This window comes from Colletotrichum abscissum (genome assembly GCF_030869225.1).
Source record: "Colletotrichum abscissum strain IMI 504890 chromosome Unknown Scaffold_15.1, whole genome shotgun sequence".
Taxonomy (NCBI): Eukaryota; Fungi; Ascomycota; class Sordariomycetes; order Glomerellales; family Glomerellaceae; genus Colletotrichum; species Colletotrichum abscissum.
The window spans coordinates 97590-122683 of NW_026850043.1; the positions used below are offsets into that span (position 1 = coordinate 97590).

General features: G+C 52.2%; 9 protein-coding genes across 9 annotated transcripts; 4 read left to right on the forward strand and 5 right to left on the reverse strand.

Annotated features, from left to right (window-relative positions):
• Positions 1 to 934: 934 nt before the first annotated feature.
• On the forward strand, positions 935 to 1981 carry CABS01_06988 (uncharacterized protein; the record flags this gene model as incomplete). Its single annotated transcript, XM_060540353.1, has 3 exons — positions 935 to 1109; positions 1167 to 1380; positions 1444 to 1981. The coding sequence occupies 3 exons, from the start codon at positions 935 to 937 to the stop codon at positions 1979 to 1981; spliced, it is 927 nt and encodes a 308-aa protein (XP_060403238.1).
• Positions 1982 to 3882: 1901 nt separating this feature from the next.
• Positions 3883 to 4425, forward strand: CABS01_06989 (uncharacterized protein; the record flags this gene model as incomplete). The annotated part of the gene is made up of 1 exon (XM_060540354.1): positions 3883 to 4425. One exon carries the CDS (start codon positions 3883 to 3885, stop codon positions 4423 to 4425), a length of 543 nt encoding a protein of 180 aa, XP_060403239.1.
• A 1903-nt stretch (positions 4426 to 6328) lies between these two features.
• CABS01_06990 (oxidoreductase) lies at positions 6329 to 7633 on the reverse strand (the record flags this gene model as incomplete). The annotated part of the gene is made up of 1 exon (XM_060540355.1): positions 6329 to 7633. The coding sequence occupies one exon, from the start codon at positions 7631 to 7633 to the stop codon at positions 6329 to 6331; it is 1305 nt and encodes a 434-aa protein (XP_060403240.1).
• A 1673-nt stretch (positions 7634 to 9306) lies between these two features.
• Positions 9307 to 9915, reverse strand: CABS01_06991 (uncharacterized protein; the record flags this gene model as incomplete). Its single annotated transcript, XM_060540356.1, has 1 exon — positions 9307 to 9915. One exon carries the CDS (start codon positions 9913 to 9915, stop codon positions 9307 to 9309), a length of 609 nt encoding a protein of 202 aa, XP_060403241.1.
• Positions 9916 to 10222: 307 nt separating this feature from the next.
• Positions 10223 to 11240, reverse strand: CABS01_06992 (uncharacterized protein; the record flags this gene model as incomplete). Its single annotated transcript, XM_060540357.1, has 4 exons — positions 10223 to 10321; positions 10372 to 10848; positions 10900 to 11112; positions 11172 to 11240. The coding sequence occupies 4 exons, from the start codon at positions 11238 to 11240 to the stop codon at positions 10223 to 10225; spliced, it is 858 nt and encodes a 285-aa protein (XP_060403242.1).
• A 468-nt stretch (positions 11241 to 11708) lies between these two features.
• Positions 11709 to 12851, reverse strand: CABS01_06993 (uncharacterized protein; the record flags this gene model as incomplete). The annotated part of the gene is made up of 1 exon (XM_060540358.1): positions 11709 to 12851. The coding sequence occupies one exon, from the start codon at positions 12849 to 12851 to the stop codon at positions 11709 to 11711; it is 1143 nt and encodes a 380-aa protein (XP_060403243.1).
• Positions 12852 to 13439: 588 nt separating this feature from the next.
• Positions 13440 to 15376, forward strand: CABS01_06994 (glucosidase II beta subunit-like protein; the record flags this gene model as incomplete). Its single annotated transcript, XM_060540359.1, has 3 exons — positions 13440 to 13536; positions 13725 to 14669; positions 14727 to 15376. 3 exons carry the CDS (start codon positions 13440 to 13442, stop codon positions 15374 to 15376), a joined length of 1692 nt encoding a protein of 563 aa, XP_060403244.1.
• A 251-nt stretch (positions 15377 to 15627) lies between these two features.
• On the reverse strand, positions 15628 to 16470 carry CABS01_06995 (uncharacterized protein; the record flags this gene model as incomplete). Its single annotated transcript, XM_060540360.1, has 1 exon — positions 15628 to 16470. The coding sequence occupies one exon, from the start codon at positions 16468 to 16470 to the stop codon at positions 15628 to 15630; it is 843 nt and encodes a 280-aa protein (XP_060403245.1).
• A 1056-nt stretch (positions 16471 to 17526) lies between these two features.
• Positions 17527 to 25030, forward strand: CABS01_06996 (FAT domain-containing protein; the record flags this gene model as incomplete). The annotated part of the gene is made up of 4 exons (XM_060540361.1): positions 17527 to 17591; positions 17675 to 17742; positions 17813 to 24516; positions 24572 to 25030. 4 exons carry the CDS (start codon positions 17527 to 17529, stop codon positions 25028 to 25030), a joined length of 7296 nt encoding a protein of 2431 aa, XP_060403246.1.
• Positions 25031 to 25094: the final 64 nt, after the last annotated feature.

A 25094-nucleotide genomic window follows, 5' to 3' on the forward strand; every position in this document is an offset into this window, starting at 1 on the left:
CTTGTTGGTCAATTCAAATGCCGAGTGAGGATATCATAGGTCACAAACATCTCTGAATTGATGAAATGACGTCTTATGGGTGGATGAATTTGAAGGGTGGCCTAACGAACGTGGGCTAAGGAATGCGTACCAGACTGTTACGGCTGATTTGAAGAGCATGTTGCACTCTCCAAGAGAACTGAACATAGTACTTCAGGAGAAATGGTCTATTCTTCAAGTCGGGACGCAATCTATCCGTCGAAGATAAAGGTTCCTCCGTCTCCTGCCCAACTAGATAGGTTTCTGCTGATCAACTGGGGAAACAGGTACCGGGAACGAACTGATCCGAAGGTCAGCTTTGTTACGATGGAGAATATGGAAACTTTGATGGGACGTGTTCATCAGATCATTGCCTTTGTTGACATGCCACGTAGGGATCCCAGTAACGTGGAACACTGGGTAAGACAACGGTCTGGCGGCTTCCTTGACGCTCCCGGCCCTCGGGATTCGGATCGTTGGCTTAGACTATCCGGACAGCTAGAATCCGGGGCTTTAACGGCTTCAGCCATCCAATAAGAAAAGACTTAATTCCGTAGATGTAAGCTGCTATCCCGACGTGGACATTGTTCTCCCCGGATCTGGGCTGGCCCGGCGCTAGTGCCTGGCAGTCTACTAGCTTTAAACTCTTGGTCACAACTAGTGCCAAGGCTTGACGAGACCATCATTTCCCGACTGGTGTCATTTGACTGACATTGTTGAGAGACAAGTGATTGAAACGGCACCAATGCTACCTATGGATGACGATGATGGAAGTCGGCTGCGCTTCCAGCCCTGCCCACGTCGCACTTATAAGCTGGACATTGCTCTTCTTTGATGAGCGTTGGAAATACTCGCCAAATTCTTTCTGATACCTTGCATCACCAAGTCGACAATCGGGCTGTATCAGCTAATCAACATGTACTGCAAAAATATCGCACTTGCTCTGGCTATTGCCACAGGCGTCATTGCCCAGCGCCCTGCCGACACTCCCATCTGCGACTACTACACAACGGCGCTGTTGAAGAACAACACTGGCGCGAACCAATACACGCTCCTTACGCTCTTGGTCAACACTGTTGTTATTGGAAATTGTAAGTCACACCGCTGTTGTGTCTCAAGGTCCCTGCCGCTCACACGAGTATAATCAGATACGATGCCGAATGTCGGAATAAAGGTCGATGGTATCCTGGCACCTGGCATGTACAACGGCGCTGAGGTCAACCTCCTTCCTTACTTCAACGGAGACTTGGCTTCATCGAACCGGGGCGGCAGTTCCGGTGTGTCAGTCAACTTCCTCGATGGAGGCGGTGCTGCCCCGTTGATGAAAAACATGCCTGCCAATGACGACACATCCAAGCAATAGTGAGTTTAACCCACTCAAGTCTGTTAATCACCCGAAGAATGCTAACGTGAGCTTTCACTCAGCTTCCTCTTGACTCACTTGTACCAATTCTTCGGTGCCCTTCTCGGCTGCTCTCAATACGGCATGGCCGGGTTCCCCAAGTACAGCGGCTTTGCTTCCATGTACGAGGTACACAAGTTCATGGACTTGGACCAAAATGAGCTTGGCTATTTCATTACCCAGGTTGCCATGGCTGCTGCCTCTTTTGGTGTCGCCCAGGACGACCTCAAGGCAGTCGGTATGGCTTTGAACCAACTCTTTGGCATGCGCTGCAGCCCGCCTGCCACGGCCATCCCAGAGCAGGGTCCTCAACTGCAGGCTATTTGCATTCAAGACAGCTGCCCCATCTCTACCAACTCTACCTGCGCTAGCTACCAGCCCGCCATGGCCCCGAAGAATGCCACTGCGACGGGAGGCATGAACGCTACCATGACCTCAACGATGACGGGTGCTACCATGACTTCGACCATGGCACCGAGCACGGTCCCAACGGCAGGTGCTGCTGCTCAGGGCGTCAGCTTAGCAGCTCTCATCGCCGGGCTGCTGGCTTGCCTTATCTGATAAAGCTATCACCAGTGAAGACCAAGATCTCAGGAGAGGATGAATAAGATAAGACTGGTAAATACCAAAGAGAGAACCCGAAAGAACTTTATCTTCGCTTATTTAATGTACCTAATTTCGAAACTTTGAAAACTCCAGGCCAAGAGTTGATTTCCCTGGCCATGAATTGTTTAAGAGAGATATGGCGGCGCAGCCATCTTCAGATACAGAACTGTGACATTGACCTCAAATAATTGTGCTCACGTGCGTCTTCTTGGGTGAAATATCACTTTTATGTTCAAATTTACGCCATCCAATCGTGATGGCTTGTCTCACAGGTGTCCGAGTCGTGTTAACCTGGGCATGAGTGAGTCTTCCTCACATGTGTCAGCAGCTATGACGTACTTACAAATGCCATCTTGTCGAAGGGGGGCATAGTAATATAACACATACGCAGCATAAGAAGGACGGGTACAGAAGCTACAGAGGAACGCCTTACGGAAAGACTTCTGATTACACTGTCAATGGTAGATAAGGATGTACGCATGTGCCCTCAAGGCTGCTTTGCCATGCAAACTCTACTCATACTGCGCGAACTTTTAGCAAATGACCACAGTGACCTTGAAATCTTTAGGAAGGTAGCTTATGGCACAACACATAACTGATCTTGGCGAGAGTGGAACGTTGGATGGAGTTCGAAATGTCGATGATTTCAAGTGAAAGCATGGTTTCAGAATTGCCTAGGTCGTTGGAGCAGGTACATAAAACATAACACCGGAGGCATACCAAGACACCCAGCATGGTCAAAATGAACATAATTTCGTAGAAGAGGATTTGAGTCATCCGGTTTCCTTGTTTATAATATCACGAGTGAACGTACCTGCCGACGATTGCACTTCGATGCGGACCAAATGATCCCCTTTTCTGCTGGTTCAAGTGAGGAGAGTCCACGAGCCTGCAAACGGTTCCACATTCGAGAGTTGAGACCTGGTCCTGGGTGAAGACAAAGTTTGAAGTAGTACGATTCCTGTCACGTGGTGTACCGTATACTTGTCTAGGCCTGTCCATGTATGAACACTCTCCTTTGACATGGCAAACATGACCACGTGATTCATGCAGCGTTATTTTTGCATCCAAAGAAATCGGCCAAGATGAAATGATGATTCAATGACCCGTGTTCAGAAGGAGCCAGGTCGTGTAGCATGCACTATGCCAGCTAGGACCGTGAGTTATGTTCAAAGATGTTAAAGCATTTATGTGACCATCCCCCGATTGTTTACAAAGCAACCCTCTTGCGCTGTTCAATTGCGTATGTGTTACAGTGAACAATGAAGAAGCTATTCAGTCATTTACGCAAAAGCAATCACGTTTAGAAAGATAAAGGAAGAAAGTCGTGTTGCAACCACTTAGGAATGATGGACTCGCTGCGTCCAATCACGGCTGTGGCAAACAGAGTTTGCACACAGCTAAAAGAGAATAGTCTACGTATCTACCCACTACTTTAAGCTGAATATTCGTTGCATGTGAAGTTTGTCAAATGCCCCCCTGTTGAGGTGTGGTTGTACATAATTCTAGTATTGAGGAAACTAGCAACACGAGTCCAATCTAGTGGACGGTATGTGGCGCTCATGACAGCAACTCTGTCCAAGAGGTAAAGGAGCGATTACAAGACTCACTCGCAAGTCTTTCAAGAATGAACTTAGTATGGCGTTCAACTTCCATGCTTTAGACTAGAATATGTGTTCCACATCGGGGACACAGCAGACGCAGAGACTAGATACTGATATAAAAGGATGACTTCCTCGCCAAACATGGGAAAACTTCGACACGTACTCCTCGTTCACAATCCACTCCACACACTGCCACTACCTCGTACCTTACCATCAAAGCTTCAGTCTCCGCTCAGCAATACCATTTTCACTATGAAATCTCAGGCCCAGACCTCAACCTCGAACCCTACCTCAGCCCCGGGCTTGAGCAACAACAGCGGCGGTGATGACGGCGGCGGCGGCGACGATGACAGAAAGCGAATCAATCCCAACAGGGCCCACTACAAAGATGTAATGGATTTTGCCGCTGGAGACACAGAGAGGCCGTCCGAAACGCAAGAGCAGGCTGCAAAGAGGGAGAAAATAGAAGAATTTGCCTTCGACCGTGACGCCAAGGGCAACCTTCAAAATTCCAACTATCGTCATGTCAGTGGGAGGTACAACGAACATGGGAGAACTGGCAGCGACACTATTCCTGAGGAAAGCCCTTCTCCTTCCTCGAAGGCAGGCAAGCTCAAGTCAGGCGAAGGAGGCAACGAGGACAATACTGGTACTTCCGCCAACGATAAGACAGACATTCGTGATGAAGCAGGCGACAAGAAAAGCGCTGATACTTCTGCCGATGATGGGACTGGCAATTCTGACGAAGAGAGCGACCAATACCCTCCTCCTATCACTCCCTGCAAGCCTCAATGAGATGAGCAATGCTGGTGATAGCGGTGGCGTTGGCAACCCTTTTCCTTGAAGGACGGAAGCGCCAACAAGAAGAACGCCAATCGCATTTGGATGGGTTCTTCTGAAGGCAACTTGTTAAGTAAAGTCACGCCACAGCGTAAACAGAGAAAATTATAGTTGTCGCTAGCAAATCCAATTGGCAGCTGATGCAATGTACTTGGTCTGGTGTGAATGATGATGACTTGCAAAAGGCCTCAAGCTTTTTTGGTCTCGCATGTCACCATTGTTGTACAATTCCTAATTTTGAAAATGCGAGATTGAGCCTATCACTAGGGACTTGCACCTGTTCCATCGAGCACCGGTAATTCGCTACATCGGCCGCATCAGGCCGGCCATAGAAGAGACCTCTAATCACACTGGCCTTCTCAAGGCAAATGGAACGTTCCATGGTCATATAAAGTTTTTCTCATAAGCTGAAGACTAAACTTTTGTGCAAAGAAAGTACTGACTGCCACTTACTTTGAATTGAGTTTCATTTTCTAACTACCTTATCCCATCGACTGCTGCAAGGCGACAGTACAATGGTCTCCAGCTTTTCTCTAAATTCTCTGAGATATAAATTTTTTGATTTGCGGATATAGTGGAAATGAATCGGAATAACGCCTGGTTAGTTCTTCCCCTGCACTCGGATGTACTGTCGCCTTGCAGCAGTCGATGGGATAGTAACGAAGTCAGCAACCCGAACAACAACAAGTCTTCTTCTATAGTAATACCTGAGCATTACGTTAACTGATCTTTGAAAAACCTGGAAGTCAAAGAGGAGGGTGTGCTCGAGAAAGTGGTTGTCACACTCTATCTTCGTAAAGATGGGGCGGTCTCACTTCTTGTGTGAGGCAACAATGCGAGAAGACAACTCCTCATTTGGTTGACCCACTTACCTTTGGCTTAAGGTGTAAATGGCTAGGAGTTGGCCAGTGTCCCTGGTGCTTCAGTTTCTCACAGTTAAAACACCATTCATAGACAGATGGACAGTATAAATCAGGAAAAAATGATGCAAGGGTTTTCTGGTCCAAACCACATGTTTGCGACCCGTACATATGCATATGAGATCCATTGAAGTTGTGTACCCCGCTTCGTGTCCCCGCTTTCCTCGTTGGAACCGTCCTAGTCACTTATCTCGCCCAGTGTCCCAACAAGGACCGCTGGCGCAACGGTAGCGCGTTCGACTCCAGCTTCGGCTCTATCGAAAGGTTATCCGTTCAAATCGGGTGTGGTTCAATGCCTCACAGCATGTCTGGATCTTTGTGAAGCTATTCACACCATCCTAGAATGATATTTTTGTGATTTGGTGGTGTTGTGACGATTTTTGTCTGGGGATGGCGAAGAACAGCGCAAATGTGTGCGCTCTTTCCCTGGGGAACCAAAAGTGGAACCAGCCTAACTGCCTGTTACATCTGACAGCCGATTGTCCCTTCGCTCTCTGCAAAATCGCAAAAAGTCGACCTCAGAAGCCGACATCTTTGTAGAGTCGTTGGGGTTGCTAGGACTCAACTAGCGATACAGTCTACTTCCTAAAACTGCATAGAATACAGGTCAGCTGATCTACCACGCGTCCTGAGGTTGTGTACGTTTCACCCGACAAAGCGTGGTGGCTATGTTCGCCGTGGCGCGGAGGCTACAGTTGTATCACGACATTGTCTCTGGTAAGCTGAGCCCAGAACACTCTTGCTTCCCCATTACAACGTGACACTCTTACTCAACCATGAAGCATCGAAAAAGATAGTGTGTAATATGATTGGAGTTAAGCTGTGATATTACAAACTCAATGGTGCAAATTCTCAACCCGCTGAGTCCTCAGAAACGCCAATTCAAGTCAGACCATGACAAAACACCACAACTCATCCTCGCTTGCCCCCAATTCCCTTCAATGAGCGAGCTTCTTGGCTTCCTTCTCTTCGGCGTACGCAAGCCCAGAATAATCAGGAAGTTGCCAGCCCGGCACATCATCTGATTGGAGTCGCTGGAGAATCTTGTCGATCCTCAAAGTAGACACCAACCACAAGATCGTGTACAGAATTGAAATAACCCACGACGAGTTGGGGTAGATCCAGGACGGCTTAAAACCAATGTCTTGAACTTCCTTCATGAGCTCCAAAATCTCATTGTTGTATGACTCGAGGGCGGCAGGAATACCGTCCGTCGCCTTCCCTGAAGACCCCGAGCAGTGTTTGGAGATCTCGCCAGCGAGCACGTAGGCACCGATGAACGCACATGTCGTGCCCCGGCCCGTCAAGACGCTGGGTGCATATCCCGCATCTCCAAGAAGGGCCACGCGGTTCTTGTAGCACTTGCCCATGCGTATCTGTCCAATCTCGACACAGTAAAAGTCGTTAGAAACACCGTCTTCGTTGAGCGCATCGCAAAAGCGGTCGGCTTGCCAGCCAGCATCCTTGAAGAGCTCTGACCACACCTGCTTCTGCCGTACAAGATCGCGGCTTCTTTCCGTTTCGATGAGAAGCTTCTCCGTCTGCTTGTCTGGTGGACACACGGCGAGGTATGCCTGGGTCGTCTCAGGATTGTCGTTTCTGGAAAAGAGCACACGCTTCTTGGGACACACGCACACCGTGGCGTAGTTGTCGTCCGTCTTCCATTTCGGGACGGTGTAAAAGGCCATATGCACGCCAAGAGGATAGAACGGATCCTTCTCGCCAGGGCTGAGCATGAGCCGTCTCGTCTTGGATCCCTGACCATCAGCTCCGACCAGCAGGTCGAATGTGTCCGTGGTTCCGTCTGACAGGTGGACCGTTACCGAGCCTGCATCCTGTTCGAACGTCTCGATCTTGACACCAAAAATGTACTTCACTCCAAGTGCAGTCGTCTTATCGAAAAGCAGCCGAACCAAATCGCCGCGCATAATTTCGAATTCTGATGTAAAGCCCTGCTTGCCAACACCAGATTTGTTTGCTTCAAAGGTCGCCTGTGTCTTCCCTTTGCCGTTGACAAATCGGACGCCAGCTTCGTTGACCACCTTGTCGCGGATGAGTCCTTCGAGTCCCATGCGGCGCACAACAGTAACTCCTTGGCCTCGAAGGTCGATTTGTTGACCCTGAACGCGAAGGGAAGGGGATCGCTCAAGGATGGTTACATCGTGGCCGAGCTTTGCCAACCAGAACGCAAGGGCCGGGCCGCCAATGCCTCCACCTGAGATGAGAACTTTGAGGGAAGACATGTGATTGGGAGTGGTGCAGTTGAATAGTAGATTGGCGTACTGGTGAGAGCGTTTGCAAACTGTGTAGCTTGGACAAGCCACTCTGCTAGCCAGGCCTGCTGGGTGATGAAGGGTATCTATAGCATTAGTAGGATATGAATTGAAACGTTGTGCTCGATATGCGTCGCGATGTACACGGTGATGGCATCTCGATGGGCGCGACAACTCGGCGATGGGTATGGCCCGCAAGCCGACATCCATTTCGGGCTTTACGAGAGCGCTGTGGCATTAGTGACGTCAAGACTAGGAGCCGATTCCCGTGTGGCTGTGGTCGCACCGGCCAGCTTTTGGCTTCCATTGGTTGCTCCGAGTCAAGCGCGCCGCTTGTAAGCATGAGGAGAAATCGCTGTGAAACACTTCGGACTATTCAAGAAAACACCGGTTCGGTCCTGTTAAGACCTTCGGCCTTCGGACAGCTGGGAGACTCACTAACCGCAACGGTCCTACCGTACTGCCGCGTATTCGCTGCTGCGAGCTTTCAAGGGTGGGCCGTAGTCTCATTCGGCCAAATACAGTATTGTACGACCGGTCCGTATCACTTGTAAACAGGCAAGGCATGTTCCTGTCGGTCTTGGACAGACCGAGAAGAGTAGGCGGGGCTTACTGAGGTTAGTCATATGCCCATAGAATTGTCATTAGATAAGGTAGATATGGGGAACCAAAGTTTACGATGAGACTCCCTTTCGTTGACCATACCAATAACATGATGACTCTTACTAGGTTATAAGAACTATACACTCTAAAGGCGGAAAAAACTTGGGAAGTGTCAAAACGAGTTGCTGTAGACTCTCGAGCCCATCAAGGCAAAATTTACCTGATTCTTTTTATTCAAGCTTTGGGTGTAATCTTTGACGCATGCCACAAGCCACGTCTTGGTGAGCAGATGGTCTGTCTAGATTCCTGTAATCCTAACATAGACAACTTAGACACAACTTGGACTACTGTCGCGGCTCCTGAGAGAGAGCTCTGTGAAATAGCAATAGAGCGATTGAAACCTGTTAGGGGGCTACTCAAAACTTCGTCAAAAGGCAATGTTTCTTGTATTTCGCCATGAGCTCAAGAGCCATTTACACTTAACTATACCGGCTAAGTCGTATGGAGCTAGTACGGCAAGGCATGAAGAGCCGTTCTTAGACGGTACCGCGTAAGTATCATGACATATGTCCATGATCTTTCGATTGGTTCATTGCGCCCGCAGAAGCTTCATGACAATCTCTATGAACGTGAAATGTAATGATCAAGGCTAAAGCGTCACGTACAGTGGTTCTCGATGATTCAGTCTCGTCGCTTCTAGGTTAATATGCTCGGTCGACTAAAACCTATTGCGGAGATATCGAATTCCTGCGTGCACTGCATCAGTCGGCCGAACTTGCTCACCCCGTCTTTCTGGGACTGTACTTCGCAGGCGCTTGATCCAGGCTGCCTGGCTTTCGCATGTCTTTCGGCGTCTTTTTGGACCAGCTTCCATTTTTGCTTGACGGGATCTAGAGGATTCTATTGTACGAGAAGAATTGGATGAAGTTTCACTATACACTATGGACTCGCTGTGTCAAAGTGGATCATTTCTCCCACTTGTTGTTTGCCTTTTCGCAACGGACATACGCTAGCTCATCTCGAACGACAAACCTGCCTATCTACGGAAGATATCCTTTGGCTTTGAATGCCCGTTCAAGGATAGCACGGATGACGTTCTCTTTCCTAAAATTATATTCCATCACAGTCTCACCCAGCGAGTTACTCATGCCTGCGGCCTCCGTCTTGGTCTTTGCATACAGATCTCTGTCATCGTCATGTTCAATCAACCACTCCTTCATGATGAGATGTCTGGCCAACTCGGCCGTCCCGACTTTGAAGACGTGTAGGTTACAGGAAAACGGCCTGTGCATGGCGAAGAAGCGATGTTCGTGCCACTCGGGCTCGCGCAAGAGGAACTGGAAGCCGGCCTTCTCAAGTGCGGGCGCGTAGGCGGCCTCATCCGTCGGGTTCTCGACGGCGAGGTCAATGTCGATGACGTCCTTGGCGGGAAGGTTTGGCACCGATGTCGAGCCGACATGGCTTATGCTGACAGCTACAGAACCGATGGCGTTCTCTATGAGAGACTTAATGTCTTGGAAATGTTGTGGCCACTCGGGGTTTGGGGGTTCGATGGAAAGTGCAGGTTTGGATGTTCGCGTTGCGATGCGTTGAATGATTGTTGGATCAAATTCATAGTGTTTGACAATCTCTTCAATTGAGCAAGACATCTTTCCCAATGTCTTCTTGAATGATTTGTGACAGATTTCCTACAACACGCTGGACAGAATAATACGTGAATGCTGTCAAAACTGGTTTCTAGATTAAGGGGTTGAGTCTATGTGGTGATGTGTCTAACGTGCTGTTATGAATTACTCCAATACAGTCTAAATCGTCGCCAACCAAGGTGTGTTCCAGGGACGGCGTGAGTCATTCGGCGACTGTGTGGCTAGCATCGGATGCTACCTACAGCATCTGACCCCAGCTCACATCATCTTGATGCCTTTTTCATGTTGCATGCCACGGCGACCGAAGCATCTAGGGATCCTCCAAGTCGACAAACCGATATGCCCAAAATGCGCACCAGATGAAAGTGATGCCACACAAAAAGAAGCTGACGAGGTAAAACACGGCGGCCTGGGTTGGTCAGTGATGCTCGTGAAAAAGAGCGAACCGGGTGATCAAACCTTGCTTGCTCCAACCCATCCCTGGCCGTCATACAATGGCGCGCAAACGTACACCGTCAATCCGCCGAGGAAGCAAATGGCCGAGTAGGCCATTAACATCATAGGCGCCTGCCACGTGAAGATCATGTTCCACCGAACCTCTACAAACGGCATCTCCTTTGGGATCCACCCGCCCTTCTTCTTAATCTTGATGGCACGGATCTGCGGGATGGGAGGCACCTCCTCGAGTGGCGAGTGCATGGGCTCGACAGTCCTGCTGCGACGTATATAGAGGATCATGGCGAGGTCTTTGTCAACATTACGCGGCGTCGGGGATCGATGAAGAGTCTGAAAGATGAACTGCTCGGAGGCAGCGAGGAGGATGGAGAAGAGGGAGAAGGAGATGCTCGCGTGCCAAAATGCTGGGCTGAGCCAGTGCAATGAGTCGGGAGGCGGCCATGAAAAGCAACCGATGACGGCAGCTGAAATCAAGGTGCTCTGCGAGGAGTGAGTACATGATCCCGCAGAGCGAAGGCGTTGGCGACTTACAGCAACTTGAACGAGCTGAAATTCGCTCAACTTTCGATCTCGCCATCGCTTCAGTTGTGCTGAAATTTCCTCGTCGGATTCGCGATCTTCAACAGCTTTGGCGATGGCTAATATCGGTAGCAACGTGTTTTGCTGATAGAAGCGGTTGTATGGAAGGGTCAAGATGTCGGTGGCGATATGAGCAATCTTGCTGCTCAAGGTCACGGCAATAATCTAGACTGCGTCAGCGCAGGATGACCACGTTATACAGAATAAGGTTAAGTGAACCGTACGGCAATTTTGAGACCACGGTCGCTCTTGGGCACGCCTGGCGCATTGCCTGGTCCCCTTTCCGGATCCATCTCTGTGTGCATATCTTGATTATGATATTCATCTCTGCTATAGGGGCCCGACGACTTTATAAAGGTCACATCTACGGCGTACTGTAACCAGGCAGCTGGCTTGCAGGCCATGTGCAATATGTACACAAAGTAACGGATGACTGGCCGTCTTCTCGTGACCGCGCTGCTCCCCCACACTAACAGGTGACGTTTCCCCTCAAAGACTCCAAGTCATAATGTCTTAGACTGGCACCCTCACGAGCGGCGACTGACAGTCAGCTTGGCGTCAACTGACCAATCAAAGTCTTGTCGCAGCTATCAGGTAAGGCGAAGTGAACATGTTTCATGCTCGTCAACCAAACCTTCATAAGACGCAAGGCAACTTTATACCCGCGTGGAAGAGGCGGATGAAGGGCGAGGCCGCGCTAGCTCCCGTGTGTAGCTGAATACGACCACATGGTTGGGTGTGTGCAGGCCGAATTGGGCGGCTCAACCCTTTTTGATTTCAGCCTGGAACTTGCCAACCCACTGGGAAAACTCATCGCTTTCCCCAGTCCAAGGTGACTTGAGAAGTTCCGAAAGCCCAACGATCTCATCGAAGCACAGCTTCATTACTCGATCGATTTCATCAGGTGAGAGCTCGTAGAATGCGCCGGCAAGCTCGTCGAACATGTGCGGGAGTTTCCTGAGGACCCGCATCGACTCGTCCAGACGCTTAGGGATATCCGAGTTCTCGGCCGGAAGGGAGGGTAGTGTCTTGAGTCGTCGCTTGATGATGGCCTGATAGAGCAGCGTTGTCAGTCTCACGCGCTTCAGACAGGACTCGAGACGCTCGCGGATCTTGTCGGGGTCGTCGCGAGGAATCGTCCCCTGGTTCGCCATCATGTCGTCGATCATTTCCTGCGCCGAGGGCATCATGGAACCTAGGGCCGAATCGTGGTCCGCATCATTTACGGCATTATCATCATCATCGTCGTTGTCGTCATCGTCGTCGTCTTCCGGCTCTTCGTCACCCCACTCCTTGAGCTCCTCCATGACATCCTTCAGCGTCGCCCTGAACTCTTCAACCTTTTTGATGAAGCAGCCGCCGATACCTCCGGTGGCGAATTGCACCAGATCGTCGCAAGCCGACCAAATAACACCGGTGGCAGCCATACTGCCCTTGCCAGGTGCACCCGTGGAGCCTGACTTTTGCGCTGCTGACAGAATCTTGCCATCCCTAGGGATCTTTTCAACCAGACCGCGGAGCTCCTTCAATACAGTGTAACATTTCCAAGCCAGATCTTTCCGAACAGTAGCCGTATATCGGTCTGCGTCACAAGCCTGGCCTGCGGTGGCGATGCCGGGAATCGGGCCGCCAACGAGTTCTCGGAGGACTTTGATGACGGCCGAGGGTGTGAAGGGTTCGTTGATGATGAGAACGGAAATCTTGGTCGAGTGCGCCTTGATCAGGGTAGCTGAATCACGAGCGAGAGCAAAGGCATCGACGGACGAGGTATCAGTCTGCTGAGGGGTGTCTTTGCCACTGTTAATGTTCTGGAGAACAGCCTCCAACTGCTGCATCAAGACGACAGCTGTGTCGGACAGAGCATTCAGAGCTGCTGGTGTAGTGGAGGAGTTTGAGGAAGCCATGTTGACGGGTCTGTGTGTCTCGCAAACACCTTGCAGGCCTCGGTGGTGGTCGACGCGGAGGTTTGCTCCGATATTGAAGATGTCCAGACTACGAAAATTCAATATGACCAAAAATGCTGCAAAGTCATTGTGCCCCGCGTACTGGATGGAGGGGTATCTGGATAAGATACGTACCTTCTTCGTCGCTTGGGCAGGTACGTACCGATCCTTCCCGCTCAAAAAGTGTCCAGTGCTCCATCCTCAAGACTGGCAGCAGTCTCCAATTAGAACCCATAGTGATAAGAGCTGGTGGGGCAGACAGTGCCGATGATAGAGATACTGACACGTGACCGTCTTTGCAGCTGCCAGTCGCCAGCTCCGACACCCCTGTCAGCCCAACCCACCTTAGGCGTTTTGGGTGAGCTGGAAGTTCCACGAAGTAGTCCCGTACCTTCCTCTCCATAGGTAGTGTACAATACCTCACGTTTCCAACCCTCCAGTCTGTCACTTTGGATTGGATCTGGATAGCTTCACAACCACAACAAATCCCACAACAACGATCGAAACGCACGGATTGATGATCGATTCGATATCTTGAGAACCATCAAGATGCGTCAAAGCTACGGCATGGTGCTTTTGGGCACCTTTGTGTCTGCTGCTGCGCCCATCGCTGCAGCTAGCTTGCCTAGAGGTGTCGGTCCTGAATGTGAGTATCAGTCGGCAGTCGACCATCCAAGTCTCACCCAAATGGAGCAATTAGGCCATTTCAAGTTCATATGGGAGAAATGGAACAGGGTTTCTTTCTCTACATTCCCCTTCCTTTGTTACCTGACCAATTGGCCTGAAGCTTTGTCTTGAAGGTCCATGATCTGTCACTAACATGATTCCTTGCAGTCGCCAAGTTCTTCGAGCTCAAGCCCTCCTTCAAGTGCATAGGCCACCCCGAAATCAAACTTCGCTTCAGCCAGGTCAATGACAATAGTTGCGACTGTCCTGATGGCTCCGATGAGCCTGGCACTGCTGCCTGCGCTCACCTCGACCCCCTCTCCCCTCAGCAGCCATTTGCCGGCTCCCTGACGGGCACGACCAATACCTCCAATGCCCTCCCGGGCTTCTGGTGTGCCAATGAAGGTCACATTGGCGCCTATGTGCCTTTCATGTTCGTCAACGATGGCCACTGCGACTACGACGTCTGCTGCGACGGAAGCGAGGAGTACAGCAAGGTTGGAGGCCTCAAGTGCGCCAACAAGTGTGCGGAGATCGGAAAGGAGTATCGTCGCGTTGAAACTGCGCGTAAGGACGCCATCGATAAGGCTGCTAAGAGACGCAAGACGATGGCCAAGGAGTCTAGAGAGCTCCGCCGTCGTGTCGAGGCCAAGGTGACTAGCCTGAAGGACGAGGTCGCGGGTCTCGAGACCCGCAAGGAGGAGCTCGAGCAGAAGCTGCACGACATTGAGCGTTCTGAGAAGGGCAAGATTGTCAAGGGCGAGGGATCCGGCGGAAAGCTCGGCACTCTGCTCAACCTGGCCAAGACTCGCGTCACCGAACTCCGCGAGACCCTTGAGGATGTCGTTGCCCACCGCGACGAGCTCCAGAGCAAGGTGAAGGAGCTTGAGGGTATTCTCAGCCGCTTCAAGGAGGAGCACAATCCAAACTTCAACGATGAGGGTGTCAAGCGCGCCGTCAAGGGCTGGGAGGACTACGCTGCCAACCTTGCCAACGACCCTCTGCCCGATGGCCTCGAGGCCGACATCAAGGAGGTTCTTGTCGAGGACAACGAGTCTTCAGGCATCAACTGGAAGGAGTTCGAGGAGGATGACGTTTCTGACACTGACATTCGTACGCGAGACCCTTGAACAAGATTGATGGTGAAAAAATATGGCTGACCATGCCTAGTTTACAACTTCGAGGCCTACCTCCCCGAGGGCATCCGCGAGTTCATCCACGGCAAGCTCTTGTCTTTCAGAGTCTGGATGATTGAGAATGGCCTGATTGCTGATAACAACAACGGCGGTGCCGAGTCTCGCCTGGTTAAGGCTGCCCGCGAGGCATTCAACTCGGCCAACAACGATCTCTCTGACAAGAAGCACCAGCTGGAGACCGAGCAGAAGGATCTGGAGAAGGACTACGGCACTGATGACATTTTCCGCATCTTAAGGGACAAGTGCGTCAGCACCGAGATTGGCGAGTACGAGTACGAGCTCTGCTGGATGGACAAGACCAACCAGAAGTCGAAGAAGGGCGGCGGTCACACCAACATGGGCAACTTTGTCCGCATCGACAAGGAGATGGCTGATGACGAGGAGCGCGTCGATGGCAAGAGCCTCGGCAAGGGCCTTCGCATGGTCATGCGGTACGAGAACGGCCAGGGTTGCTGGAATGGCCCTCAGCGACGTACAGATGTCTGGCTGGCCTGCAGTGAGACGGAGGAGCTTTGGAAGGTCACGGAGTCGGAGAAGTGCGTCTACAAGATGGAGGTGGGCACTCCTGCCGCCTGTGACGAGCTCCTTGAGCCTCCTATGCCCAAGGGCAAGGATGAGCTGTAGAGGCAGCAACGGCACGCAGCGTGTGTCCAGGAAGAATTCAGCATTGGGTCTGCTTAGCTTGGCGTCAGGTTCGTCTGCCTTAGACCGAGTAGAAAGGATGCATTAGGAATGGCCAAAACGTTTTTCGGTACTTGCAAATGGTGGTCTCTGATTCTTCGCGTAGGGTGAGCAACATGGAATAGGGGCCAAGGGGTATCATTTTTGTTTGTTCATTTGCGTTACAGCATGGCCTTTTCCCAGTTGGGACAGAATTAACCTCTTGATGATGCCATCTTCCTCCGCCTGCTGAGCTCTTCTTGTTCAGCCAAGACCTTGGCTGTTAATGATGCGGCCATTGGATTGTTAATGTTGCTCGTCTTGCTCTCCTTCTTTGCAGCCTTTGCATCATCCGTAGCCCTCTTCTTCTCAGGCTTGTCGCCGTTGCCATTTTCCTTGGCATCATCCTCTGCCTTGCGCTTCTTTTTGCCGCCAGCTTTCTTGTCTTTCTTCAAGCCGTGTGTAAGCCCTGCAGCGGTCAAATCGTCCATTCTTTGCACCAGTTTCCTGAGGTCGCGCTCCTCGGTTGGCAAGATTGGTACCACGTTCTCGCTCTTGAACTCTTCACTGCACTCTGGACATGCTGACTCTTGGATCTCCTTGATAGCAACCTCGGCAAACACATGCCCGCATGGTACCAGATAGACGGACTTGACTTGTGGGCCCAGCTCCTTGAGAGAGATGGGACAGACCCAGATATCCTTCTTGGTGCCTGGTGGTGTATGCTTGTGGAACTTGAGCTTGACAATATCGCGCAACGACTTGATGCCGGTCGAAGCAAATGTGAGTTCTTGGGATTCGGGATTAGATGGTGGCGACTCGGTGCTGTCGTCGGATGGCATGAGGCCTTGGAGGATGGATTCGTAATTGTATAGGCGACCGCGCCAGTCCGACACAATGTTCTCTTTGTCGAGGGGTTGATTCGATAGAGGATCGTTGCTCCAAGCGTGACCGAGGGACTCGAGGACGTTTGCCTTTAGCTCGCTGACGGTGAGGGCGCGGGCGGATTCCTTGACCAGCTCGCGACGTTTAGGAATGGATCCTCCATCGTTACCCATGGTGAAGGAAGAGTGGTTGAGGGAGGAGGGATTATGGAGTTGAGACGTATGGGCGAGACTGCGAAAGTCAAAATGGCGGATGCTGCAGTTACTTCAATATAGAGCAGAGTGGTCTCGCTGCTTGTGTCTTGCCGTTGGTGTCCTAAGGTACTGTAAATGTTGCGCGAGATGTGATGTTGAATCTCGGGTGGTGTCTTGATCCAAGACTTCAAGTCGCGACGGAAGAAACACCTGGATGCGCATTCCTGAACGATAAGATAAGAAGACGGGGAAACGGAACCGGTCAAGTGGACAGGTCCCATAGCACCTTAGGTACCTACTCAGCATTAGGAATGGGAAGCTACAGGGGTAGCAACCGAGGGAAGGTCAGCCGAGAGACTCCCACCCACCAAAGCCACCACCCATCGCAGGCTGCAGCCGCTGAAGCTTCGGGGCAATTGGTTTAGGAATGGGGGTGCCACGGTGGGGCTGAGACCGGCCGAACAGTGCGGGGTATAGCGGGGCAAGGTCAAATCTGGGCAGCAGTGGCAGCTAAGCACTGCTGAGGTACGCAGTAGAGTGAGCCGGCAGGTACCGTGTGGGAACTGTGCATCAAGGTACCTTCCGTTCTTGCGCCGTTGCTCCCCCATGGTTGACCCTCCATTCCCGTGTCGCACTTTCCGTCACTGCAGACTGCAGACTAACTGCCCTGGCCTGGTCAATTCATCTTTTGAACCTCCCGTCGTCACTTCCATCCCCAAAGACCTCCTTCATCACATACCTTGTTTGTGCAACCCAAGCACTCCCACCTTTTTCTCTTTCACCTCCACCACTTCGCATCGCAACGGACAGTGGGATTTGGTACAGCTGTCACTTTGACAATCCCCTCTTTGTGTACCGTTCCATCGCGCGCGCGACTCCTCATTTGACAATCATCCACTGCGAACAAGCACCAAACGACGAGCGCTGAGCACCACGAACCCCAGAAACCCTCGACCCGATCCGATTCCTCCTATACTCAGTCGATGTTTCTCCCATTCTGATACTCGAACGCTCGGGTGCGCCAGCCAGTGAGCCATGGCGACCCAACAGCAGATCGCCCTCGAGCGACTTGACAATCTTGTCAGGGACTTGAGGTCTCGGTATTTTCCCTTTCCCCCATCTCCAACACCAAGTCAACATCAAAATCGATTCGCCTTTTGAGCAGCTTCTAACCAGCTCAAAGATCCTCAGACGAAGTCAGGAAGCGTGCAGCGCTGCAGCTTAGAGAGCTGGTGCTAGTCTGTCATCGAGGTAAGCCTTCCATCCCGCTCTCGGCACCATATCATTTTTGCGACAGCAAGCTGACAGCCCACCTTTGCAGACCTTCCCCTCGATCAATTCAACACCATCTACGGTCAGGTCAACAACAAGATCACCCAGCTCATCTCCCACGGAAATGACTCTTCCGAACGCCTGGGCGGCGTCTACGCCCTCGATGCCCTCGTCGATATTGAAGTTTCCGAGCAATCGACAAAAATGTTTGCTCGCTTCAACCAGAACCTCAAAACCATCCTGCGCGGCAAGGATATCAACCCCATGCAGGCCGCCGCGATCGCTCTGGGAAAAATGTGCCGGCCAGGCGGTTCTATGATAAGCGAGCTGGTCGAGTCCGAAACCCAGATGGCCCTCGAGTGGCTGCAGAGCGAAAGAGTCGAGGAACGTCGATACAGTGCCGCTCTTGTCTTGCGCGAGCTTGCCAGGCAGGCACCTACACTCATGTACAACTATGTCGGCTTGGTCTTGGACCTCATCTGGAACAGCTTGAGAGACAATCGCCACCTCATCCGCGCCACCTCCGCAGAAACCGTCGCCGCATGCTTCCGGATCATTAGAGAGCGAGACCAGGAACTCAAGCAGACGTGGATGGAGAAGGCTTACGCCGAACTTATGCGCGGGCTGCAGCACGGCACCGTCGAGTACATCCACGCCTCTCTTCTTATGTTGAAGGAGCTTCTGGAACAAGGCGGCATGTTCATGCAGGACCACTACCCTGAAGCCTGCGAAATCGTCCTGCGTTACAAGGACCACCGCGACGTCACCATCCGTAAGACCGTCGTCTTACTTATCCCAGACCTCGCGAGCTACTCTCCCGCAGAGTTTGACCGAAGTTACCTCCACAAGTTCATGGTTTACCTCTCTGGTATGCTGAAGAAGGACAAGGAGAGGAACGACGCGTTTCTTGCTATCGGCAACATCGCAAACTCGGTCAAGAGCGCTATCGCCCCGTATCTCGACGGTGTTATGACCCACGTCAGAGAAGGGCTAAGCTTGGCAGCTCGCAAGAGAGGTTCGGTCGACGCAGTCTTTGAGTGCATAAGTCGCCTCGCTGTTGCCGTTGGCCAGACCCTCAGCAAATACATGGAGGCTCTCCTCGACCCAATCTTCGAATGCGACCTGACACCAAAACTGACGCAGGCCCTCGTCGATATGGCTTTCTACATCCCGCCGGCCAAGGATACCATCCAGAACCGATTGCTCGATATGCTCAGCATGGTCCTTTGTGGAGAACCTTTCAAGCCCCTGGGAGCCCCTCACCCAAACACTCTTACAGCTGTGCCCGCTGTTCCCAAGGATTCAAAAGATCCTTTGGCCTACGAGCATCGCAAAGCAGAGGTCAAGCTTGCACTCAACACCCTTGGCAGCTTTGACTTCACGGGACACGTTCTCAATGAGTTTGTCCGTGACGTCGCTGTGAAGTACGTTGAGGATGAAGATCCAGAAACAAGAGAGGCTGCTGCTCTTACTTGCTGCCAGCTTTACGTGCGCGACCCCATTGTCAACCAGACTAGTTATCATGCACTGCAGGTCGTTGGCGATGTGATAGAGCGATTGCTTACTGTGGGCGTATCGGACCCTGAGCCGAATATTAGACGGACAGTCCTTGCTGCCCTCGACGAGCGTTTCGATAGGCATTTGGCCAAGGCAGAGAACATCCGCACCTTGTTCTTTGCCCTCAACGATGAAGTCTTTGCCATCAGAGAGGTTGCAATCTCGATTATTGGTCGTCTTGCCCGATACAATCCGGCATACGTCATCCCCTCTTTGCGCAAGACCCTTATCCAGCTTCTTACCGAGCTTGAGTTCTCTGATGTTGCGAGAAACAAGGAGGAGAGTGCTAAGCTACTCAGCTTGTTGGTTCAAAACGCCCAAGGACTGGTCAAGCCATATGTCGACCCAATGATGTCCGTCCTCTTGCCCAAGGCCAACGACCCCAGCGCTGCTGTGGCTGCGACAATCCTGAGGGCCATTGGCGAGCTTGCCACTGTCGGAGGCGAGGAAGTGTTGCCATACAAGGACAAGCTGATGCCCCTCATCATTGAAGCTCTACAAGATCAGAGCTCAAACAACAAGCGCGAGGCTGCCCTGCATGCTCTCGGCCAGCTGGCCAGCAACTCCGGATATGTGATTGAGCCTTATCTGGAATACCCGCAGCTCCTGGAGCTACTCCAAGGCATCATTCGAACAGAAGGCCAACGCGGACCTCTTCGACAGGAAACCATCAAGCTGATGGGTATTCTGGGAGCTTTGGACCCCTACAAGTACCAACAAGTGGAGCAGCGTCGGCCGGATGCTCAGAGACGTGTTGAGACCACGCAAATGACGGACATTTCTCTCATGATGACTGGTCTCACTCCATCCAGCAAGGAGTACTTTCCGACAGTTGTCATCAATGCTCTCCTGCAGATCCTCAAGGACAACTCCCTCTCGAGTCATCATGCATCTGTGATCGAGGCAATCATGAACATCTTCCGCACCCTTGGCTTGGAGTGTGTGTCCTTCCTTGATCGGATCATCCCCGCCTTCCTGGGTGTAATCCGTGCCGCAGACAAAACTCGCCTGGATTCGTACTTCAGCCAGCTGGCTACTCTGGTGTCAATCGTCCGACAGCACATCCGCAACTTCTTGCCTGAAATTGTCGAGATCTGTCAGGAATTCTGGAACACCACGACCAACCTACAATCGACCATCATGAGCCTGGTGGAGGCCATCTCTCGTTCCTTGGAGGGCGAGTTCAAGATTTACCTGGCAGGCTTGCTGCCTCTCATGCTTGGCGTGCTGGAGAAGGACACCACCACGCGGCGCACGCCTTCTGAAAAGGTTCTCCACGCCTTTCTTGTCTTCGGATCTAGTGCCGAGGAGTATATGCACTTGATCATTCCTGTTATTGTCAGAACGTTCGAGAAGCAAGGGCAGCCCCCTCCGTTGAGAAAGCAGGCGATTGAGACGATTGGCAAGATTACGTATCAGGTCAACTTGAACGACTACGCCGCAAAGATTATCCATCCCCTCACTCGAATTCTCGGCAGTGGGGATATTGCCCTGCGGATCGCAGCTCTAGACACGCTATGCGCCTTGATCCAGCAACTCGGCAAAGACTATCTTCACTTCATGGGCACGGTCAACAAGGTTCTCGCCCTGCACCAGATCCAGCACCAGAACTATGACTTGCTTGTCAACAAGCTCCAAAAGGGCGAGGTACTCCCGCAGGATCTCGGCGGCGGTGACCGCTTTGTCGACCGGGTCGATGATCAGGCAGCCTTTGCGGATCTGGGTGCGAAGAAGTTAGAGATGAATGCCATTCATCTCAAGCAGGCGTGGGATACGAAGGGCAAGTCAACCAAGGAGGATTGGCAGGAATGGCTTCGTAGATTCTCCACGACCTTGCTCACCGAATCACCCAACCACGCGCTCCGTGCGTGTGCCGCCCTCGCTAGCTCGTACCTTCCGCTGGCCCGCGAGCTATTCAACTCCGCCTTCGTGTCTTGCTGGAGCGAGCTTTACGAACAATTCCAAGACGAGCTGATTCAAAATATCGAGAGCGCCATCAAGTCGGAGAACGTACCCCCTGATCTGCTCGGCCTCCTGCTCAACCTCGCCGAGTTTATGGAACACGACGACAAGGCCCTGCCCATCGACATCAGAGTTCTCGGTCGAGAGGCTGCTCGTTGCCACGCTTACGCCAAGGCGCTTCACTACAAGGAGTTGGAGTTCTTGCAGGACCAGAGCAGCGGTGCGGTTGAAGCTCTTATTGTGATCAACAACCAACTCCAGCAGTCTGACGCAGCCATCGGTATCCTCCGTAAAGCACAACTTTACAAAGAGGGGATTCAACTTAGAGAGACGTGGTTCGAAAAGCTGGAGAGGTGGGAGGAAGCTCTTGCTTTCTACTCGAAGCGCGAGTCGGAAGTTCCGGAAGATAAGCCCGTTCCTGTCGAGATTATCATGGGTAAAATGCGGTGCTTACACGCTCTCGGCGAGTGGGAAGCTCTTGCTGGTATTGCAGGCACAACCTGGGCCAACTCGTCGCCCGACGTACAGCGCCTCATTGCGCCGCTCGCAACAGCCGCCGCATGGGGCCTCAGCAAGTGGGATTCTATGGACAACTACTTGCAATCCATGAAGCGGTACTCTACTGATCGTTCCTTCTTTGGCGCTATTCTCGCCCTGCACCGCAATCAGTTTAGGGAAGCTGTCAATTGCGTGCAGCAAGCTCGAGAGGGACTTGATACCGAGCTCAGTGCGTTGGTTAGTGAGTCGTACAATCGCGCGTATCAGGTCGTCGTCAGAGTCCAAATGCTGGCCGAGCTAGAAGAGCTCATCGTCTACAAGCAGACAGACGACAAAAAGAAGGCGACAATGCGGCGCACCTGGGAGACGAGACTCAAGGGATGCCAGCGCAACGTGGAGGTTTGGCAGAGAATGCTGCGCCTTCGCAATCTGGTCATTACGCCCACGGAGAACATGCACATGTGGATCAAGTTTGCCAACCTTTGCCGCAAGTCTGGTCGCATGGGCCTGGCCGAAAAGTCTCTGAAGTCAATCATTGGTGTCGAGGCTCCGCTGGAGACCTTGATCCCTTACTGGAACGAGAGACAGCAGCCGAACGCCGCCATGCCGCGAAACATCCCATCGCAGGTCATCTATGCTATGCTCAAGTACGAGTGGGAAGTCGGTCAGCAGCCCGCGTTCCGTACCTCTGGCATTGCTGAGCGCACTTTGTACTGCCTGCGCAAGTTTACAAACGACTCGGCGCACCGCTACGAGGCGACTAAGGCGCATCTCACGGCACAGGCTCCCAATGGAATGGACTTGTCGAGTGACTACGGATTCCCGCACCAGATCGACCCCAGTCTGATGAATCCTCAGACTCAAAAGGCACTCTACGACCAGACCGTTCTGTTGGCCAAGTGCTACCTGCGCCAGGGTGAATGGCTCATCGACCTGAACAAGGAGAACTGGCAGTACGAGCACGTCCAGGATATCTTGACCTCGTACTCGCAGGCTACCAAGTACAACCCGCGCTGGTACAAGGCTTGGCACGCTTGGGCTCTGGCCAACTTTGAGATTGTCCAGGCCTTGTCTACTCGTGGTGAGAGAACTGATCACATGGTTGTTGAGCATGTGGTTCCGGCTGTCAGAGGCTTCTTCAAGTCAATCGCGCTGTCTGCGGGAAGCTCTCTGCAGGACACACTCCGCCTTCTGACACTGTGGTTCACGCATGGTGCCAGTGCCGATGTTAATGCCGCCGTCACTGAAGGTTTCACCAATGTCAGCGTCGACACCTGGCTGGAAGTCATTCCCCAGCTCATCGCTCGAATCAACCAGCCGACGCGCCGCGTTCAGCAGTCGATTCATAGCCTCCTCGCAGATGTTGGTAGGGCTCATCCGCAGGCGCTGGTCTACCCGCTGACGGTAGCGATGAAATCTTCGCAAAACACCCGCCGTTCGAGGTCTGCTGCTCAGATTATGGATAGTATGCGTCAACACAGCGCCAACCTCGTTTCCCAAGCCGACATTGTCAGCCACGAGCTTATCAGGGTCGCGGTTCTTTGGCATGAACAATGGCACGAGGGCCTCGAGGAGGCATCGCGACTGTACTTTGGTGATCATAACATCGAAGGCATGTTTGCCACTCTCGAGCCTCTTCATGATCAACTCGAGCGCGGTCCAGAGACTCTTCGCGAGATCTCCTTTACGCAAGCCTTTGGCAGAGATCTCACCGAGGCTCGCGAGTGGTGCCGTCAGTACGAGGCCAGCAGAGACGTCAATGATCTCAATCAGGCTTGGGATCTCTACTATCAAGTATTCCGGCGCATCTCACGACAGTTGCCCCAGCTCACTACGCTTGAGCTACCTTACTGCTCGCCCAAGCTACTGGCCGCCAAGGATCTTGATCTCGCTGTGCCTGGAACTTACCGCAGTGGTCAACCCATTGTCCGCATCATGGAGTTTGAGGGTACCTTTACTGTTATTAATAGTAAGCAGAGGCCTCGCAAGCTCAACATTAGCGGCAGCGATGGTGTTTCATACGCCTTTTTGCTCAAGGGCCACGAGGATATTCGCCAAGACGAACGAGTTATGCAGTTGTTCGGTTTGTGCAATACCTTGTTGGCGAACGATTCTGAATGTTACAAGCGTCACTTGAACATCCAACGATACCCGGCTATCCCGTTGTCACAAAACTCGGGTCTGCTGGGTTGGGTGCCCAACAGTGACACTCTTCACGTGCTAATAAGGGAATACCGTGAAAGCAGGAAGATTCTCCTTAATATCGAGCATCGCATCATGCTCCAGATGGCTCCCGACTACGACAACCTCACTCTCATGCAGAAGGTTGAAGTGTTCGGCTATGCACTGGACAATACTACTGGCCAGGATCTCTATCGGGTATTGTGGCTTAAGAGTAAGAGTTCAGAAGCATGGCTGGAGCGCCGCACCAATTACACACGCTCTTTGGGCGTCATGTCGATGGTTGGATACATTCTCGGTCTTGGTGACCGTCATCCGTCCAACCTCATGCTCGACCGCGTAACAGGCAAGATCATCCACATCGACTTTGGCGACTGCTTCGAAGTGGCTATGAAACGCGAGAAGTACCCAGAGCGTGTGCCGTTCCGACTGACCCGCATGCTCACCTACGCCATGGAAGTCAGCAACATCGAGGGAAGCTTCCGTATCACCTGCGAGCATGTCATGAGAGTCTTGCGAGACAACAAGGACAGCGTGATGGCTGTCTTGGAAGCGGTATGTTTCTTCTCCCAGTCCATGTCTTGAATCCTCCAAGCTAATCGCCTCGCAGTTCATTCACGATCCTCTCCTGACCTGGCGCCTTACTAATGCTGCCAGTCCGGCGGGACCTAACTTCCGATCTGAACGCGAGACTTCGCTTGCTGGCCCGCAAGCTGCCAGAGCACGCCGTCCCTCTGTTCTCGACGCAGACGTGGCGCCGTCGGAGCTGCTTGCCACAGGAGATCCCGGTATGCCCGGGGGCCCTGTCGCGCGCTCCCGGTCAAGAACAAACTCATCAATGGCACACGAGGGCAGTGTTGTTAATGGCAACAACGGACCGGACCCCACCGAAATCCAGAATGCTCGGGCCGTCGAGGTGCTCGATCGCGTCTCTCAGAAGTTGACTGGCAAGGACTTCAAGCCGAACGAGGAGCTTGATGTAATAAACCAGGTCAATAAGCTCATCACGGAGGCGACAAAGTTGGAGAATCTCTGCCAGCACTACATAGGATGGTGCAGCTTCTGGTAATCCCGATGTTGTTTTAGGTTTGGGTGAGGGATTGAGAGCACCCATGGTTCTCAAAGGGCTTTCA